We start from the raw sequence: 20,183 nt of genomic DNA, 5'->3' as shown, positions 1-20,183 counted from the left end.
CTAGAGCTTTTCCAGAGTTTCTCTCTCCTCTCAAGGTTCTCCCCACATGGCGTTCCGGCGAGATTCTGCAAGAGCTCCCCACATGGCACACAGTATATGGACAAGAGTAGAAAGACTTGATCGCTACAGCAAGTCTTCCTTGAGAGTTGACAAATTGTGGCGGATCTGGATCTAGCCTGGGAAAGAGCAGGTTAACGGAAGCAGGCGAGCATAATTAATGTGCAAACAGCACTAAGTAACTAATATTTGGCTGTACGAGCAGAGATTAGTTTTCAAGACCCAAGTGCAGGTCAATAAGAGCAATTCCAATAGTATAGCCAACTGTTGGCTATAACAAGATGTTATATCATTTGTAGTCATTATATAGCTAACATGTACAATAGTTGGCTATAAGAATGTAGTACTTTACTAATATATGGCCCACCTTTCACTCTCACAAGGTGCTTAGGAGCACGTGCAAGAGCTGGCTTATCGCGATAGTAACCTCACCTCCCTTCTCTCTCCTCTTCTCTCTCCTCCAACTCATCTAAAATATATTATTTAATGTCTTATAGTCAGCTGACTGGACTCTATTGTACTTGCTCTAAGTGGAGTGCACACATGGGACTACGGGAGACGCTGTACTAATCACGCTAAAATACTACGCTTTGGCTCCAGTGTCCCCCCCTCCTCCAACTTTTAACAAATGGATGGCTAGGATAGATGGATACCCTTTCGTTAGGAGGTTGTTTGGTTGAGGACCAAAAGCTGGATAAGATGGATGGTACCATTTTTAATTGCGTTTGGTTGTAGATGGGGTGGATGTTCCAAAAAAAAAAAGTGATCCGGCAAAATTTGCCGTGCTATCGATCCCAAAATCTCCAATAATTATGTACCACTTCTAAGAGCATGTCCAGCCGCGTCTCCAAAGCGTCCTCCAAAAGTATTTGGCACACGTTGGATAAATTTTCGTTACCAGCCGCGCACCCCAAAAGCTCCTTTCGTCCGGCGCGGTCCAATACGGTGTCCGGCGTCCTGAGCCCGTCCCCAGTCGACAGGGGATACTCCGGGCGCGCCGGACACAACGAAAAGCGAGGCGACGTGACACGGGACTGACGCGTCAGCGACACTTAAAAATTCAACCCCCTCTCCCGCCACATTGCGCCTCTCCCGCCGCGCATTTCTTCCCTCCCAAAAGATTTCACCGCCTCTCCCGCCAATTCATTTCTCCCTCTCGCCGTCTCTACTCTCTCCCATCCATGGCGCCGCTGACAGGCCCCAAAGAATGGCCAGGGAAGATGGAGATCAAGAAACGCAAGGAGGACATGCCCCCGCTGACCGCGTCGACAGCTGGAATGTCTCCCCGGACACGGGCGACGCACAACTACTACAAAGGCATGATCCTCGACAACATCGAAGCCAAATTGGCGGCGGCCGAGGCAGCGGCAGCAACCCCACCCCCGGAGCAAGAGCCGGTACCAGCAGGCGCGTCTGCGATAGCGTCTGCTAGTACAACTGCGTTAGCGGCATCGGCATCTGCATCGGCGTCAGCCTCGGCGTTGGCCTCGGCGTCAGCGACGGAGCAGGCGCACCCGGCAGAGCACAACGAGGTCGTCGTGATCGATGGGCCTACGTCGACTTAGGATGCGCGGTCAGCCTTGCCGAACCCCTTCGAATTTATGTTTAGGTTGCACCGCCGGTATGTAATATGACCGCGCGTCTAGTACTTTTATCGCGGCTAATTCGATCGTGACGACTTCAGCGGGAACGATCTCTTTTGAATGTCGACTATTTGAATTTCTTTTTGGGGACCGCGTTTGAAGGACGCGGTTGAGGAGCGACGTCCCCAAACGCGTCACGAAGAAAACACGTCCCCCAAACGCTCGATCCGGCGTCGTTGGCGGGATGCTTTGGAGGACGCGGCTGGAAATGCTCTAATCCTCTTTTCTTTTTTTGCTATAATTGTTCACCCGTCGCTAGAACATCGGCGCCGCCGCACCTTCCCCGTTGCCAAGACCCGCGCATAAATCACATTGCGCCACTCTAGGAGAGCTCCGCTCCCAAATCCGGTAGCAGGGCTATGCTAATCCGATACGTAGGAAGCGGACAAGGCGTGTGGCCGACGCCCCCGCCTTCGTGCGCTCTAGGGGAAGGTCAGTGCCCCTTCCTTCATGCCCTCTAGGGGATGGCCGGAGAGCCCCGCCTCCGGATGCTCTCCACTTCTCCATGGGACGGCCGGCGAGCCCCGCCTCCACGTGCTCTAGGGAATGGCCGGCGAGCCCCGCCTCCGCGTGCTCCTGGGGACAGCCTATGAGCCAATCCTTCCTAACATTTTGTTGAGTTTTTTTTTTTGAGGGCAACATTTTGTATTTTTGTTAAGTTAATAATCACAGTTAATTACCTCTAACGTCCATAAAATCCAATGAGCCAAACGAAAAATGGGATCACCTAAACGTGGACCGTCCCAGCCACAAAATCTGGTCCATCCCATCCCCCTACGTATTTGTACATCAACCAAACACACACTTATCCCTTCAACTTTTATGTAAGGGGGGGACACCAAGCATAGCTCAAAATAATAAAGGTGAGCTCGGCAGGAGAGAACCGAAGGATCAAAAGTCTCCTCTCCCTCGCAGGCGCTTGCAGTCCGGCCGTCTCTAACAGGTTGGTTCTTCTTCTTCGTCCTCCTCGGATATATGTTCCAACATCTATATGCCAGGTTCATCCATTGCCTAGTTGATCGATGCAGAGTTCTACCTATATTTTCTTGCAATTTTGTATCTGGATTTCAGTGTCCCTCCCGAGACCAGCTTTGTTCAGAACTTCAGATCTGCACATCTGAGTTTATCCAGCTAGCTAGTATGCGTGTTTTCATCTTTTACACACACACATGGTTCTTTAAGGAAAGTTTATCGATTTAAAGTGAGGGAGTAGTTGTACTTCTGCAATATGTGCTAACATTACGTATGTACTAATCTTCTCATCTTTTTCGGAGTCTAGCCGTACCAATGGTGAATTAATATTTGTTCTATCAAGCTACACCTTTATCTTCAATTCTATAAACATGCCAGTCGGTGCTGATGATTTGTCTGCCCTTCTTCTACCTGGCCTACCTATGCAAGAAAACGACTCTGACTAAGGATTGTTTATCCACCGTCTATTTAAGTGTGTAGTTTAGGAAATGGATCATATCGAAAGGTCTTTTCTCTCTCCTGATCCCGGGTTTGAGAGTCGGATTTTTTTCCCCTTCCTCTCTGGTACCCTGCCTTCCGGACTTCCTGTCCATGGCCGAAGCCGTGGTTTGAAAAAAAAAATCCTCCAATACAACAATTTAGCATGAAGAGAGGTAGTCCAGCTTCGGCCGCGGTGTACATGCCGTCTATATGCTGCGGAGTATTCTTTTTTCACTTCCAATGGTTTCTTTCCCCACGAGACTTGCATAATTATTCTCCTTGAATGAAAAATTGGGATAGTCTCTTTTAATCATTGTGATGCGTAAAAGTTGTTGGGTAAATTCAACACAAAAGCACGGACATGGATAGTCAACACAACGTATAAGACTGCACCACGTATAAGTACAAAACAGTTCAAGAATTCCAACCCAACCACCTAGTCCAAGTCTTCGTAGATGTGAATTGGTTTCTCGTTATTTTAAGAAATTGCTCTGGTTCTTCTCAATTTCGTCTGCGTGGTACCCTCACCGAGATCTAGCTAAGGCAGGGGAGACATGAGAGACCACCAAGGCTTCCGTAATTTCGAGGCTGCGATTTTGTCTGAGTGGTGCCCTGGCTGAAGGTGAAAACGAGTGGTCGTGTACCTTAGAGGATCAGACGGTCATTGTTAGGCCTTGCTCATCCAGATTACCGCGAGCCACGGGTTGTTGGTCAGGCTGAGGCGATACAAAGGCGGCCATGAAAACCCATCTATGGTTCCGTCCCCTTGCCGGTGATGCCGTTGGTCCGTCCGCTTCCGGTGGCCGGCCTTGGAGGTGTGGCAGACTAGGGCGTCTTGCTGACAGAGGGTTTTTGTTCCTTGTTAGGTTGTTTTCAGTGTCTTCTTCGGGATGGTGGTGGCGGTAACATTCTGAAAGAATAAGGTCCTCTCTGCCATATCTTCGCTCCGGTGGTGCCTCTTGCATGGGCGGAGGGCGTGTGGAGTCGTGTGCCCGGCGGATCTCATAAGATCCGATCAGTTTTCGTGTTCCTTGGTGTGTTTAAGGTCAGTCTCTTCTGATCTACGATTGCCATTTTTGGCGACGTTTGCTGCGTTGGTGCACTGGTCCTTTAGGATCTTAGCACGACGATTTCCCGTTTGTCTGCTACAACAAGCTCTACTCTGACACGCTTTGCCTGACTCCGGTGATGGAGGGGCGAGAACGGCGGCGCGCCTTCGTCTCGTGTCGGTGTTTATAGTCGTCGCTAGGTGGTCAAAAGACCGACTTGTAATTTTTATTACGTTTATGTTTGTATGTACTGCTATTGATGATTAATAATAGATCGGTGAAGTTTTCGCAAAAAAAACGTTTGGTTGGGAGGGGAGCAGAGAACGGCTACTTTTTTAGATAATGGACGCTTTATTAATTATGAAAACAATTACACCCGGTCTCTGCATAGCTAAGATGCACACAGTTCGTTTAAGTAGTCTCAAAAGTCTAAAGTGGTAACTTTTTTTCGAATAAGGAGCATAGCCCCAGCCTCTGCATCAATAGATGCACACGGCTTGCTTTATTAAAAAAATATCTCAAGTCACAAGCAATTCATCATCACTTATTACAACCACGGAATAGCTAAGGTCGATACAAGAATCAACCAACTGAAAATATGGAAAACAGAAAAGCTATGCATTTGCTATTCTATTAAGATGCCGCCACCCAGTAGCCTGGAAAAAGAAGTCCTGAGCAACCACTAGCATCCGGTTGCATCCAATAACCATATCCTCCCGCTGCTCCACTGGGAGGAGTACAACCCATTGTTGAATTGAATGGGCAGCTCGCCGGATAACCTGCAAAAAATTAGTACCATTTTGTTTGTTAAAGATAATATCATTTCTAGTTTTCCAAATAGCCCAACAAAGAGCTGAGACACCCATTCTAATTTTTTGTTTATCCTCTTTCCTCACCCCATTCAGCCATCTACCGAACATATTAGTAGTATTAGCTGGTGGGGGAATATTATAAGTAAGGTACATCATACGCAATATTATCTTCGCAAAAGGGAAATCGAGAAACAAATGATTAACAGTTTCCATGGAATCACAGAAACAACATTTTTGGCATCCTTTCCACTTCCGTTTCGCTAAATTATCCTTAGTTAATAGCACTTTATTACTAAGGAACCACATAAAAATTTTAATTTTCAAAGGAATCTTTAACTTCCATAGGTACTTGCGAAGATAAATAGTATGGCCATTCATCCAATCAAGGTGCATAGACTTGACCGAAAAGATGCCCGAATCCGTAAGCTTCCAAATAAACTTATCACGTTCAGTTGTTAAATCAATTGTAATTAATCTTTGGCATAGATGTAACCATTGTACCCACTTATTGTCATTCAAACCTCTTCTAAAAGAAATATTAATAGGATTAGTAGCAAGCACAGTCGATACTGGCATATTTTTATGTTGAACAATATTATAAAGTGCCGGATATTGATGGGATAGTGGCGTATCTCCCAACCACACATCCTCCCAAAACCTGACAGATGTTCCATTTCCTATTCTGAAATAGCCTCTCTGGAAGAAATCATCTTTAACATGCATGAGACTCTTCCAAAAAGGAGAATCAGTCGGTTTGACCTCCACTTGTGCAAGAGTTTTGTTTCTAAGATATTTGTTACATATAAGCTGCTGCCACATACCCTCCTCTGAAAGAAGTTTAAACAGCCATTTGCTTAGTAAACATTTGTTTTTTAATTCCAGTACTTCAATTCCCAACCCACCTTGATCCTTCGGTCTACACAAAATATTCCATTTAGATAATCTATATTTTTTCTTTTGTTCATCAGATTGCCAGAAAAAATTGGATCTATAATAATCTAACCTCTTCCTCACCCCAATTGGGATTTCCAAGAAGGAAAGCATAAACATTGGAAGACTTGTAAGAATTGAATTAATCAGAACCAACCTGTCACCATAAGACAACAATTTACTACGCCAACACCCTAATTTGGACGCAAACCTAGTTTCAATAGGACTCCACTCTGCATTCCTCAAAGACCTATAATGTACCGGAATCCCTAAGTACTTTAAAGGTAAAGTTCCAGACTCACACCCAAAAATGTGTCTGTATTGGTCCTCTATATCCTTTGCCTTGCCAAAAGCAAAAATTTCACTCTTATGAAAGTTTATTTTTAAGCCCGATAATTGTTCAAAAATGCATAGGACTAATTTCATATTGACGGCCTTAGCAATGTCATGTTCCAGAAATAAGATTGTATCATCGGCATATTGTAAAATAGAAATTCCACCATCAATGAGATGAGGCAGCAAACTCCCTACTTTACCTTCATCCTTAGCCCTAGCAATCAGAATCGCTAACATATCAGCGACAATATTGAAGAGAATTGGGGATAAAGGGTCACCCTGGCGTAATCCCTTCCGGGTTTGAAAATTATGACCGATAACATCATTAACCCTTATACCAACACTCCCACCTTGCACATATTGTTTTATTCTATCACACCAAATGGGATCAAAACCCTTCATACGAAGAACCTGTTGCAAAAAGGTCCATTTAACTTTATCATACGCCTTTTCGAAGTCAATTTTAAAAATCACACCATCAAGCTTTCGTCTATGCATTTCATGTATCGTCTCATGAAGTACGACCACTCCCTCTAAAATGTGTCTTCCAGGAATAAATGTCGTCTGTGTAGGCCTAATTACCTTTTTAGCAACCTCAGCGGTACGAGTTGTGGCCACTTTAGTAAAAAAATTGAAACTCACGTTAAGTAAGCAAATCGGCCTATATTGTTGGATCTGAGTTGCATTCTCTTTCTTAGGTAGTAAAGTAATCACCCCAAAATTCAGCTTATACAAAGGCAACTCCCCTCTCTGAAAGCTCACAAATAAAGCCATCAGATCATTTTTGATAACCCCCCAAAAGTGTTGATAGAACTCCGCAGGAAATCCATCCGGCCCAGGTGATTTATTATATTCCATCTGGAAAATACCGTCATGAACCTCCTCCATCGAGAAGTTCGCAATTAACACTCCATTCTCCTCCGCTGACAGTTGCGGAATATCTTCAGTTCTATCTTCGTCTAACGACACCGAACTAGGCTTTGGATCCTCAAACAACTTTTTATAATATTCCGAAATGTAGACCCTCAGATTGTCATCTCCCACAATGGTACCCTCATCTTGTTCCAGTTGATAGATTTTCTTTTTTCTATGTTTACCATTAGCTATAAGATGAAAATATTTGGTATTGTCTCCCCCTTCCTGAATATACTTTACTTTAGCCCTTTGTGCCCACTTAATTTCTTCATCACGACGAAGTTTATTCAACTTTTCATTGGCTTGTTTTAATTCATTACGCTCCACTAGTGATAACGGCATAGTTTCCCCCTTAATGTCCAACATATCTATAATGTTCAACAATCTTTGCTTCTCCTTCTTGTATTTTCCGCTTAAATTTTTTGCCCAACCACGTAAAAAGCGGCGCAAATGCCTAATTTTATTTTGCCAAGTTTGAATTGGTGTTTTTCCAGTGGGTCCGGCTGCCCATTCAGTCGCAATGAGCTCATAAAACCTATCCTATTCTAACCAAGCCAACTCAAACGCAAACCGAGGTTTATTACCTACATGTGACTGGATCCCCGCATCAATCAAAAGCGGCGTATGGTCCGATCCAGAGCGAGTCAAAGCCCGAACAGTGACCAAAGGGAACTTTTGTTCCCACTCTACACTCGCAAGTACTCTATCCAATTTTTCATATGTGGGAGTTTCTCTTCTACTTGCCCAGGTATATTGCCGCCCAGACAGAGCAATTTCTCATAGATTAAGATTCTCAATGATCGCATTAAAAATAAATGGCCAGCGAGGATTAAAATTATCATTACTTTTCTCCTCTGGTTTTCTCATAATGTTAAAGTCCCCGGCTAATAACAAAGGAATTGTCTCAGATTCACAAGTCCTCACTAATTCTGCAAGGAATTCATATTTATTCTTATCTTGTGCCGCTCCATATACCGGCACAAGCAGCCACTGAAAACCATCAATTTTAGAAGTAATAGACAGCTTCACACAGTAATCTCCACTGTCAACCCTATTGACCACCAGAGTGGTCGTATTAATTCCTACTAGAATTCCTCCCGACCTACCATGAGGTGGTAAGCAAAACCATGCAAACTCCTTGCTCGCTGCTAAATCTCTTAAGAAATGAACCGCAAAATTAGACCGTCATGTCTCCAATAAAGCAATAAAATCAAGGTCATACTCCCTAATCGATTCTTTCACAAATAGATGTTTCCCTGGATCTCTAAACCCCTCACTATTCCAAGTCATTCCTTTAAGATTCGTCATTGTAATTTGGATGGTTTGATTCTAATACGGTTGCTCCTCCTAACATTTTTCTTGTCATACGATTTCTTCTTACGAATTTTTTTCTCCCTAGTAGTAGGCGGCAGTATGTCAACGTCACCATCTCTCAAGAATTCCTCTTCCGCCTCTAAAGTGGTAACTAATAAGGCGAATTACATATAAAGACATGAGCAATTGTAAAACGCCTAAAAAGAAGGTGGAGGCCCAATCCGTAGATTATGTTGCCATCCATGTAGGGAAAAAGTATCACTCGTCGTGTCCTCCAACCGTGTACAAACCTCCATAAAGTGGTCGCGATTCTCCATCTTCTGCAGCACAGACCATGAACGCAGCTTAGCTGTACATTTGTAGATAACCTCCAAGAGAGAATAATTCTTATCATTAAAAACTTTGTCATTTCTACACAGATATAGTGACCATATAATGGCAAGCGCCTGCATCCTAGTAAGTGTTCTAAATCTGTGATCGATACCATGAAGCCAATTACCAAAGATATTGGCTACACTAGTCGGGGATACAGATCAGAAGCTACTTGGATGCATGATCATATAGACCTGTCAAAGCGACATTGGAAGAACAAGTGTTTAATTGTCTCATTGTGGTGACAGAAAACACACTGTGTACTCCCATGCCAACTACGTTTCACAAGATTATCTTTGGTTAGGATTACACCTCGATGCAAATACCAGCCAAAAACTTTAATTTTGAGAGGTATTTCATCTTCCAGATTTTCTTGTTTTTATCAACTGGTATTTCAGGTTGGATAATTGCATTGTACAACAAACTTACAGATAACTTTTCATTGGACTGTAAGTTCCAACGAAATTCATTTTGCCGTTCAGACGACTGAATGGATTCCAAACGTAGAAGTAAGGTATTCCATGCAATAAGTCTCGGGCCGATTAAATCCCGTCTGAAAGTCACTGTCGGAGGTGAGGTTGCCATTACTAAAGCAATGATATCACTTTTGTGACGAACAATGTTGTATAACGCTGGATATTATTCAGAGAGAGGCATATTCCCTAGCCATGTATCCTCCCAGAACCGTATCTGCGATCCATCCTTAATATTGAAAGTACCATATCTGAAGAAAAATTTCTCTGTTGCCATTAGGCCAGCCTAGAAATGCAAATCTCCCGGTCTCCAATGGATCTGGGATAACGCTTTCTCGCCAATGTACTTTATTTTAACCATAGTCTGCCATACGCCATGTTCTGTGAGAAGTTTATATAGCCACTTACCTAACAAGACCGAGTTCTTGACCTCAAGGTCATGAACCCCTAGCCCACCCATATCTTTGGGTCAGCATACAACAGACCACTTGACCAGTCGATATTTCTTTTTTTTTTCACTATCACCTTGCCAAAAAAAACTCGATCTATAATAATCGAGTTTGTGTAACTCACCTTTTGGCATGATGAAGAAGGAAATCGTCTACAACACCATGTTAGTCAGTACTGCATTAATGAGAACCAGTCTTCCTCCAAGGGATAGCATTTTACCTTTCCAACTACTAAGTCTCTTCTGAAGTCTTTCCTCGACTAGTTTCCACTCAGCTATAGTTAATCTCCGATAATGAATCGGGATGCCCAAATAGTTGATAGGAAACTGGCCCTGTCCACAGCCGAACAGTTCCGAATATTCGGCGACTGAGTCCTGAGCATCGCCAAAGCAGAACAATTTGCTTTTATGGAAATTTATTTTGAGACCCGATAAATGTTCGAAAGGTGCCCATATTAGCTTTAAATTTCGAGCTTTTTTGATGTCATGTTCCATAAATAAAATTGTATCATCTGCGTATTGAAGAATTGATAAACCCCCATCAACAAGATGTGGGATCACACCTTCAATTTGGCCATCAGATTTAGCTCGTTCGATCAAGATAGCGAGCATATCAGCCACAATGTTGAATAACAGTGGTGATAGAGGATCGCCCAGGCGTAATCCTTTTCGTGTCTGAAAGAAGTGTCCCGTTTCATCATTGACACAAATCGCAACTCTTCCTTCATACACAAAATTATTGATCAACGCTCTCCACTCGGGTGAAAAACCTTTCATCCTGAGTGTCTGATGAAGAAAAGACCAATTAACTTTATCATAAGCCTTTTCGAAGTCAAGTTTTAAAATTACCGTATTCATCTTTTTGGTATGCAGCTCATGAACCGCCTCATGTAGAACCACAACCCCATCTAGGATATTACGTCCTTGCATGAAGGCGGTTTGAGACGGCCTGACCACATGATCAGTCATTAAATTCAGTCTAATGGTGGCCACTTTCATGAAAATCTTGAAACTTACGTTTAAGAGGCAGATGGGTCTATATTGTTGGATCATTTCTGCCTCTTTAACTTTAGGTAACAAGATAACCTTACCAAAATTTAGACGGAATAATTCTAGCTCCAGCGTGTAAAACACTGAACATTTCTAGAAGATCCTCTTTAATGGTATCCCAGAAAGTCTGATAAAATTCAGCAGGGAAACCATCTGGACCCGGGGCTTTGTTGTGTGCCATTTGGAAAACCGCTTTTTAACCTCCTCCATGTAAGGGGCCATTAAAAGATCGTTCTCCTCTTAGGACACTTGGGGTATATCTGCTATTTGGGACTCGTCGAGAGAGAAAGAACTATCTTCAGGAGGACCAAATAAGCTTTTGTAATAATTAGTAATGTAGGATTTGAGTTGTTCATGGCCTTCAATTAGACCTCATCTTGTACTAGGGATTGAATACGCTTTTTCCTGTGATGGCCATTCGCAATCCCATAAAAATATCTCGTATTTGAATCCCCTTCCAGAATGAATTGGGCTTTAGAACGCTGGTACCGTTTCAACTCTTCTTCCCGAAGAAGACATGCTATTTGAGTATTAGATTGATTTTTCAATTTCAATATAATGCTCGTAAGCGGTCTCACTTCACCAAGCGCTTCTAACTCATCAATGATAGTTGATAAGCGAAGCTTCTCCTTTTTAAGAATACCAGTTGTATGAATCGCGCATCTAGAAAGGTGTTTGTGAACTGCTCGCATCTTTTTATTCCACCTTAGAACCAGATTGTTGGCATATACTGGTCTTTCCCATACATTTTTAACCATCTCGTGAAAACCTTCCCGCTATAACCATCCAAATTCAAACTTAAATGGTTTCTTAGACAGCGTTCTTGTTAAACCAATAGTTAAACGTATGGGAGCATGGTCCGACAGTTTTTCGATACGTTCTAGAGCGCGCACTAACACCATCGGGTATTTATCCTCCCAACTGGTATTCATCAGCACGCGTTCTAGTTTCTCGTATGTTGGGTCAGGTAAACTGCTAGCCCATGTGTACTGTCGGCCTGCCATCTCCACCTCTCTCAAGTCTAAGCTATCGATGACAACATTACACAAGAAAGGTCAACGACTATTGAAGGGGTCTTTACTTTTCTCATGGCGGAATCTAAGCAAATTGAAATCACCCCCTATGAGAATATGGTACGGATCGTCCTTTGCAAGATTCACACGCTCACGTAAAAAGTCCGCCTTAAAGTTATCCTGTGCCGCTCCATAAACGGAGACTAGACTCCAAATGAAGTTATCAGCCCTATTCCGAATAGTGAGTTTTATATGGTACTCACCATCAGAATTAGCCAATACTTCCATGAAATCTGTCCGGACTCCAATGAGCAAGCCACCGGACCTACCTCTAGGTGGGCGAGAGAACCATTCAAAGTCTAATCCACCGGATAGCCGGTTTAAGAAACTTTGAGAGTAATCACGCTTTCCCGTCTCAGAAATAGCAATACAATCTAGATTATAGTCCTTACAACAGTTGGCAATGTGAGAGTGTTTAGCCAAGTCACGAAGTTCTCTGCTATTCCTAAATATGCCATTCATTTAGAAACTATTTTAGATTTTGTAGCTAGACTTGTCCTATGCTTCTTCTTTTTTTCAGCGGAAGACTTAGAAGACCGTCGAGAGGCTTTTAGGTCATAAAATCACTCTAACCCCGACCGTTCTAAGTCCACCTCCGAAATACCTCCTATTAGAGTAGAAAGAAGATGACCATCTGAGATGACATCGTCTTCTTCCTCCTCTAGAGAAGGTAGTCCAGCCTCCGCCGAAGCCTTTGGAATTACAGTGATGCGGTCATATTCCAAGTGCCTCAATACATTGGCTGAAACCGAAATCTCCTCCGAAGAGCGACCCAAAGAAACGCCTATACTACCCAACATGGAAGAAATTTTGGAATCTGAAAATTTAGTCCGTGGTGGAACTCTTCGTACCTGACGCATCCAGGTTCTTTGCCGCCTTACGGCGCATCGCCTTCTGCATCATATCCTCGTCTGTAGGCCCCGCCCCATCCGCAGCCATCGCATGACGCCTACTCCTCCTGATCTCTGGATGGTGGACCGGAGGAGGGTGCGTCGGCTGAGGACAAAGGGGAGGCAACTCCACCGTAGAACCCCCAGGCGTCGGGGACCAATGTGAGGAGGGACAAGTCGACGTAGATCCCCCCTGAACTTGGTCTGAAGACACCATTGGATGAGCACCCGGTGAAGATGGAGGTGAGGACACAGGCACCATGGACGGCCCAACGTCACCGGTGCCCCTGCAGCAGCCGGCCACATCGACGGGCGCCTCGAGCGACCCGTTCGTCCCATGTGGTAGCGTGGGCACGTCCTCCGACACCCTGGGCTTCCTGGTGACGACGAGGCAGCATCCTCAAGGTGGCGTGGCGGCATGCTCGTTGGTGGGCCGGCTTCCTTGGCGTCGATGCTGCACCAGCCACAACGGCATGCATATGCTGCGAGGCAGCTGCAGCAGCCGCCCCCGGTGCGAGCACGTCGGGCCCAGGCGTCGGGGCGGGATCCTCCGCCACCGTGGCAGCAACTACTGCCACCGCCTTGTCCTCCCGAAAGGAAGCCGCAGCCCCTCCAGTCGGCTGCACGGACAACGCTGGAGTCTCCGCCCGTGTCGAAACTGAGAGTGGTGGTGAAGAAGTCGGCGATGGAGGCGATGAAAACGAGGAAGAAGGGCGCATTCGCCCTTGCATGAAGCTACGCACCCGAGATGGAGAGGCGGGATGAGGACTCACCGTCGTGGGCAGCAGAGCAATCAACGAGGGAGATGTAGCTCCTACTCTCGCAACTATCTCCTTCCCTCTCGGGGTGGATGGAGAGTGGCTGTAGGGAGTCACCACCCTCTGCACCACCGGAGCCGTGTTACCGCCCGTGCCACCAACTGTCTGTGGCACATCATCAACATCCATAGCCACATCCTGCTGGACGCCCGAAGACTGCTCATGCACTAGATCATCTCCATACTCATCAGCACCATCGCCATCCCCATCGCCAACCTCCCTCCAGAAGAAAGGACGGAACCCAGGGTTTGGAACATACTGAGACGGTTGTCTGTGGAAGCGCAGCCTGTACCAATTGAGCTTGAAAGAAGCCACTACCTCCATACAAGGATTATTGTCTTCATCCATGTCCTTCTGAAGAGTCGACAAATCCCGCATAGCAATCAATATACGCACAACACCCTGGCTTCTGAGAGAGACAAGATCGACATCTAGCGTAGAACCAATGAGAGAACCAACAATCCACAGACCATGGAAATGTCGAACTGTATGCGGAACACCATCAACATGAATCCAGGCTGGCTCCATAACAAAGAGCGCAATACCCTCTCTTTTCCAAGAAGTAACCGCAACTTGAGCTTTGACATTCGGCACCCATCACCGTCAATTCTCGCCAAGTTGTCGGCAGAAGGAATTGCGATAAGATATGCATTCGCCCCATGCGGGACCGCTTCCCACTTCCAGTTAGCATGACCAGGGCACATACGCCCCACAAACTCTGAACTGCTGAATGTGGCACCATCTCCCCTGAAACTTGCACCAACGCTGTCGGCGCCCCCGGAGGAAACTGGTGAGGCTTGTGAACCGAGTCTGGCAGATGTAAGTTCAGCGATGAGAGATCCACGCTGCGGAGATGGTGGGGAGGCGAGGGCGAGCGGTGGCCAGGGCTACGAGAAAAAGGAAGGCAATACAACGATCAGTTTCATTTCACCGAACACCTTGCATGCATGGATAGGAGAAGCTGTTTTACATTAAGGACTTAAACATTTGATCTATATAATCCCACCATCTATCTTAGTATAGTTTGTGAACAGTGTTGGCAAACGTATTATTCATATGGAGCTGTATGTCAATGGGAACGTGAGCGGCATGACTTCAGACATGGTCACCGCGTGTCCAATGTGAGAAAACTATCGAGCTTTCAGGCTAAACCGAGCCGAGACGGGCGTCTAGATTATTGGGCTCGACTCTGTCCACATCTACTGCGAGCCGAGCTCAACTCGGGGCGAGCCGCGAAAAGCTCGGGCTGAGCTAAAAGCTCGCCCCTAACGTCCAGCCTTAGTCATGGCGGCAATTCGTCAGCGAGGTGTTGCAGGTTCCTGTCATTGTGCACGACTACACGACGATGGTGTAGGCGAGCTCAACCCTACGGTGGAGGTCCTCCTGGGACGGCGGCCGAGATCTAAGGTGCCGCTCGACCCAGATGGGCTTTTGCAGGCTTGGGATCTTTGTCGCGCGGCTACACGCGGGCATGCGCGTTGGCGTCTGTTCCTGCTGGCTGCTGGGCACCATGGTGGTGTCGGTGGCCAGCCTTGCGTCATCAGCGGCTGGGTCACCATGGCAGCTTGCACAACATGTTTGTCTGGAAGATCTTCATCGTTTCGACCACCGGTGAGAGCTCGCAGCGGGGGGCACTATGGGCAGCCGGGCTTTGCCGATCACAAGGATGGGGCCACCCTGGGCAGTCGGGATTGGCCGGCGACAAGGTGACAGAAGGTGAATCAGTTGACTAGAGTGTGTTGGCGAGTCGGTGGTGAGCGAAAGTTTGCTCCCGGTTTTAGCCGGAGCCAGCCACGATGTTGTCTGCATGCATCGTTTTTCCTCTTGAGACATTGTCATATTGTCATGTTATCGAGTGCTCGCCTTGCTTCTGTCTTTTCTCCAGGGGAAACCTTAGATCTTGTGCCCTACATCAGACAGTGGTAGCATTCAGGGGAGTTGGACGATGTTGGAGGGGTCCTACGGTACGTTGGTAGCAATGATGGAACGGCTACGTCACGCATGGAGTTTCGATGAAGATGTAATTCATGCCTGGTTGACAGGTGCTACGTCGAGTTATGCATGTTTTTTTTTACCATAAAACCGTTGCGAGACCCCTATGGTATATATATTTTTATATCAAAAGCTCCAAAGAACAAAGGAGTCCAGTGTACACAATGACATCTATTTACAAGGGCAAAAACTAACTGAAAGAAACAAAAACCAAACAAACTAAAAGGAATTCAACCAGGCCAAGAGATGTGCTTGATGTACGGGCTTAACCCTACATGTTAGGAACTTTGATGTTCCTTGAAAACTGCCCTCTATGTCCAAAGATGTTCTCAAATATTTTATCATTCCTGCCCTTCCAAATTCGTCGCAGTACACATGTAGATGTAGCAACTTTTAAAAAAATTGGTCCTGAAAAGTTCATCATAGCATCCTGAAACATATATCCGTAATACTTTGCCTAGAAGTCCACACTATGCCGAGCATGTTCCAAACATTTACAGGAACAGGGCAATTAAAGAACAAATAATCCCTTCCCATCTTAACTAGTGCATTCAAATGGTCAACCATAAGAAGCCATGTAAAAATCTTTTCCTTAGCAAGTCCTTTGCTTTTCCACATTTTTTTAAACATCAGAGACACCTTCCGAACCGTCAAACGTGAATTTATACTATCCAGCGGAAGAATAGTGATGCAGGTGCTATTCACGAAAACAGATGTTGCAGGGACTTCAAGTTGTGTCAGCTGGTGGTATTCGGCGGCATGGTGTTGTGGTGTATCAGCGGTGATCGCAACATGCATAGATGATCGCGCGCAGGGATGTGGTGCTTCTTGGCAGGGATGTGTTGGTGGCTCGTGTAGCGAGAATCTTCGCATCGATCGGAAGAGATCGGTGGCGGCGTCATACGGAGCGAGTGCATAGGGGTAGCTACACGGATATGCTGGGGCAGATGTTGGCACATGGCTTGCATGGGGCGGTTGGGTGGCATCCAGATCTCGTCGGGGAGCTAGCAATGGGCTGATATCGTCGTGCTTGGTGGTGTTGTGTGTTGGCTGCTTTGGCTTGTATTATCTTCGTATGGCTTTTGCTAGCCTTTGCTGATTAATAATGAATAAAGGTTGTGTGTGTTGCTCGATGCAGAGGCCGGGTCGATGCTCCCATTTCTTTTTTAAAAAAAGTTGCACTTATTTTATGTTTTTTTTTCTCGAAGGGAGAGAAAGTTTCTGCTTTAATTTCATTCGAAAATGGTCAGCTACATCTGATTGATATATATGATGTTTCATCCATCCTTTTCTTGTTGTGTCTTAAGTACAATAGCGTTTTTCCTTCATGCGTGTAGTGGAAGATAATAAAGCACTTTTTATTAATTGGCTTAAAGTAGCGTTTTCCTTCATGAATGTTATGGTTGAAGTACTAAAGCGTTTCTCTTCCTGCACAGTCTGAAATATAATCAACACTATAGATATGTTTTGACATCATTTATATACGCAATACAATACGCAACACTGTGTCCAAGATTAATTTATTGATGCATACCTAACTTGTTAGATGTTGGTGTTTTTTCAGAAGTGAATGGCAGAGGCAATACTCTCTGCTGTGTCAAAGATTGGGATAGTCAGTTTAAACAAAACGGTCACGATTGTCGTAGATCAGTTGGCGAAGAAGGTTAATGGTCTAATTGAATTGCCAGTAAAGATCAAAATGATTGATAAAGAGCTAAGGATGATGAATAGTGTAATTCAAGATTTGGGCGCCATATATCTCAGCCACAATGTTATCAAGGAGTGGATTGCAGGCGTGAGGAATCTGGCCTACCATGTTGAAGATGTAATTGACAAGTACTCGTATGAGGCTCTGAAGGTCAGCGAAGATGCCAATCTATATCGGTACGCCTTGGGAGGATCACGCCACATAATGGCTTTCACTAAGATTGTCGATGAAGTGATAGAGATAGAAATGGAGATCAGGCAAGTCATACAAAACCAATCTTACTGGAATAATATAGTTGATCCCATAAAAAATTACCGTGAAGAGATTGATAGGAGACGGGGTATGGCCTGCTTTCCAGAGCTTTATAGTGATGAGGATCTTGTGGGAATTGATGAAAACAGGAACAAGTTGACCGGATGGCTGAGCACCAATGAGAAAGAGTGCACGGTGATAGCAATTTCTGGAATGGGAGGCTTGGGGAAAACAACTCTTGTGAAAACTGTGTATAATCGGGAGAAATCCAACTTCCCTGGTGCTCACGCTTGGCTTGTGGTGTCACAGTCATATGATGCAGTTGATCTGCTGGTCGAACTGCTCCGCAAGATAGGGCACACACAACCTTTTACCGCTGGTGCGAAACCTGATGTCTATGAGTTAACAGATGCAATACAAAAGACACTAGAAGACAGGAAATGCTTGATCGTTCTTGATGATGTGTGGGATAAAGAAGCATATACTTGGACGTGCAGTGCATTCCAAGGTCTCCAAGGAAGCCGTGTTATTATCACAACCAGGAAGGAAGATGTTGCAGCTCTTGCTCATAAGGGCCGTCGCATGAAACTCCAGCCACTGGGTAAGGATGAATCATTTAAGCTCTTCTGCTCAAGGACTTTCCACAACAAAAGCCCCGACCGCAAGTGCCCTCCAGGGCTCCAGACAGTGGCTGCTGCTATCGCTGAGAGGTGCAATGGCCTGCCATTGGCCATTATAGCTTGTGGTAGCCTACTTTCCACGAAGCAACCAACAGACCATGCCTGGAACTACATGTACAACCATCTCCGGAGCTATCTGCAGGAAAACGACCATGTGCGAGCTATACTTCTTCTGAGCTACCATGACTTGTCAGCTGTTCTCGTGAACTGCTTCCTGTACTGCACCTTGTTCCCTGAAGACTATCCGATACCACGGGAGACACTTGTGCGAATGTGGGTTGCCGAAGGATTTGCGATCACGAAAGACTGCAGCACGGCAGAGGAAGTGGCAGAGGAGATTCTCATGGAACTCATCAGCCGGAATATGTTGGAAGTTGTGGAGACGGATGAGCTCTCTAGGGTCACTACCTGTAAGATGCATGACATTGTCCGAGTCCTGGCTCTCCATATCGCAAAACAACAGAGGTTTGGCTCTGCGAATGATGAGAGTGAGATGATGCTCATGGATAGAGAGGTTCGCCGGTTCTCGACATGTGGTTGGAAGAGAGAGGGCAGTAGCCCAGCAGCTGCTGGAGTGGAATTCCCGCGACTCAGAACTTTCATGGGGATTGCCTCCTCTACCAGCATGATTTCCTCAATTTTGAATGGATCCAACTACCTTACTGTTCTTGAGCTCCAAGACTCTGCAATCAGCCACGTGCCAGCAACCATCGGGAATCTGTTCAATCTCCACTACATCGGCTTGAGGCGCACCAATGTCCAGTCGCTGCCGGACAGTATTGAAAAACTCTCAAACCTCGAGACGCTGGACATCAAGCGAACAAAAATAGAGAAACTACCACCAGGGATTGTGAAGCTTGAGAAGCTACGACACCTTTTTGCTGACAGGTTTTCTGATGAGAAGCAGACGGACTTCCGATACTTCGGAGTGGAAGCGCCTAAGATGATTTCCAACTGTCAAGATCTGCAAACTCTCGAGACCATCTCTGCCAGCAAAGACCTATCGCAGCAGCTGAAGGAAATGACTAAGCTGCAGACTGTTTGGATTGATAACATCAATGCATCTAACTGTGAAGAGCTTTTCGATGCCCTCTCACATATGCCACTACTGTCAAGCGTACTCCTCTCTGCAAGTGATGAGAAGGAGACACTTTCTCTCGAAGCATTGAAGCCAATTTCGACCAGGTTCCACAGACTGATCATCAGAGGCAGCTGGGTCCATGGGATACTCAAGTGCCCAATATTCCATGGCCATGCAAGGTCCCTCAAGTATCTGGCCCTAAGCTGGTGCAATCTTGGGACCGAAGATCCGTTGCAGTTGCTGGCATCTCAACTACCGTCTCTCACTTATCTCAGCCTTGACCGGGTGAGTAGTGCAGCTATATTGATCCTTTCTGATGGGTGCTTTGCTAAACTCAGGACACTCGTCTTGAAAAACATGCCTAATGTGAAGCAACTGGTGATCCAAGACAACGCAATCCCGTCCATTGATGGGATCTACATCAAGTCACTCCCTGAGATGAACAAAGTCCCTCATCGCATCGAGTACCTTGGATCCCTGAAGAAGCTCTGGCTGCTGGATCTGCACAAGGACTTCAAGGCTGATTGGAATCTGAACCAGATGCACAACGAGCTGAAGCACGTTCCAGAGCTTCGCTTATGACTGCGTGTCGTCATGCGCTGTTGATTGTTTCTGTAATAATTCTGAAACCTACGGGCGAAACATTCATGCCATCGGGACCAAAATGGGTTGAGTTTGTTACATTATACAAGTTTATGACTGCTTGGTTTATTGTAGTATGTCATTTATGTACCCGCTCTGGCACTCTGGCAGCATAATGCAATGGTGTACCACCATATTTTATTTACGTCAAACATGTGATTGTTGTCCTGTTGTCCCTCGTGTTGATTTTGGTAGA

The 20,183-nt window shown here is 45.5% G+C and overlaps 1 protein-coding gene across 1 annotated transcript; it reads left to right on the top strand.

Moving 5' to 3' along the window:
* The first annotated feature begins 17,194 nt into the window (after window positions 1–17,194).
* LOC124686215 (disease resistance protein RPM1-like) lies at window positions 17,195–19,927 on the top strand. The gene has a single exon (XM_047220205.1). The coding sequence runs from the start codon at window positions 17,195–17,197 to the stop codon at window positions 19,925–19,927; it is 2,733 nt and encodes a 910-aa protein (XP_047076161.1).
* The last annotated feature ends 256 nt before the right edge of the window (window positions 19,928–20,183 follow it).

Source organism: Lolium rigidum, chromosome 2, assembly GCF_022539505.1.
Source record: "Lolium rigidum isolate FL_2022 chromosome 2, APGP_CSIRO_Lrig_0.1, whole genome shotgun sequence".
Classification (NCBI taxonomy): Eukaryota; Viridiplantae; Streptophyta; class Magnoliopsida; order Poales; family Poaceae; genus Lolium; species Lolium rigidum.
Note: the sequence above shows the minus strand (reverse complement) of the source record. Positions and strands in the feature narration are given on the sequence as shown.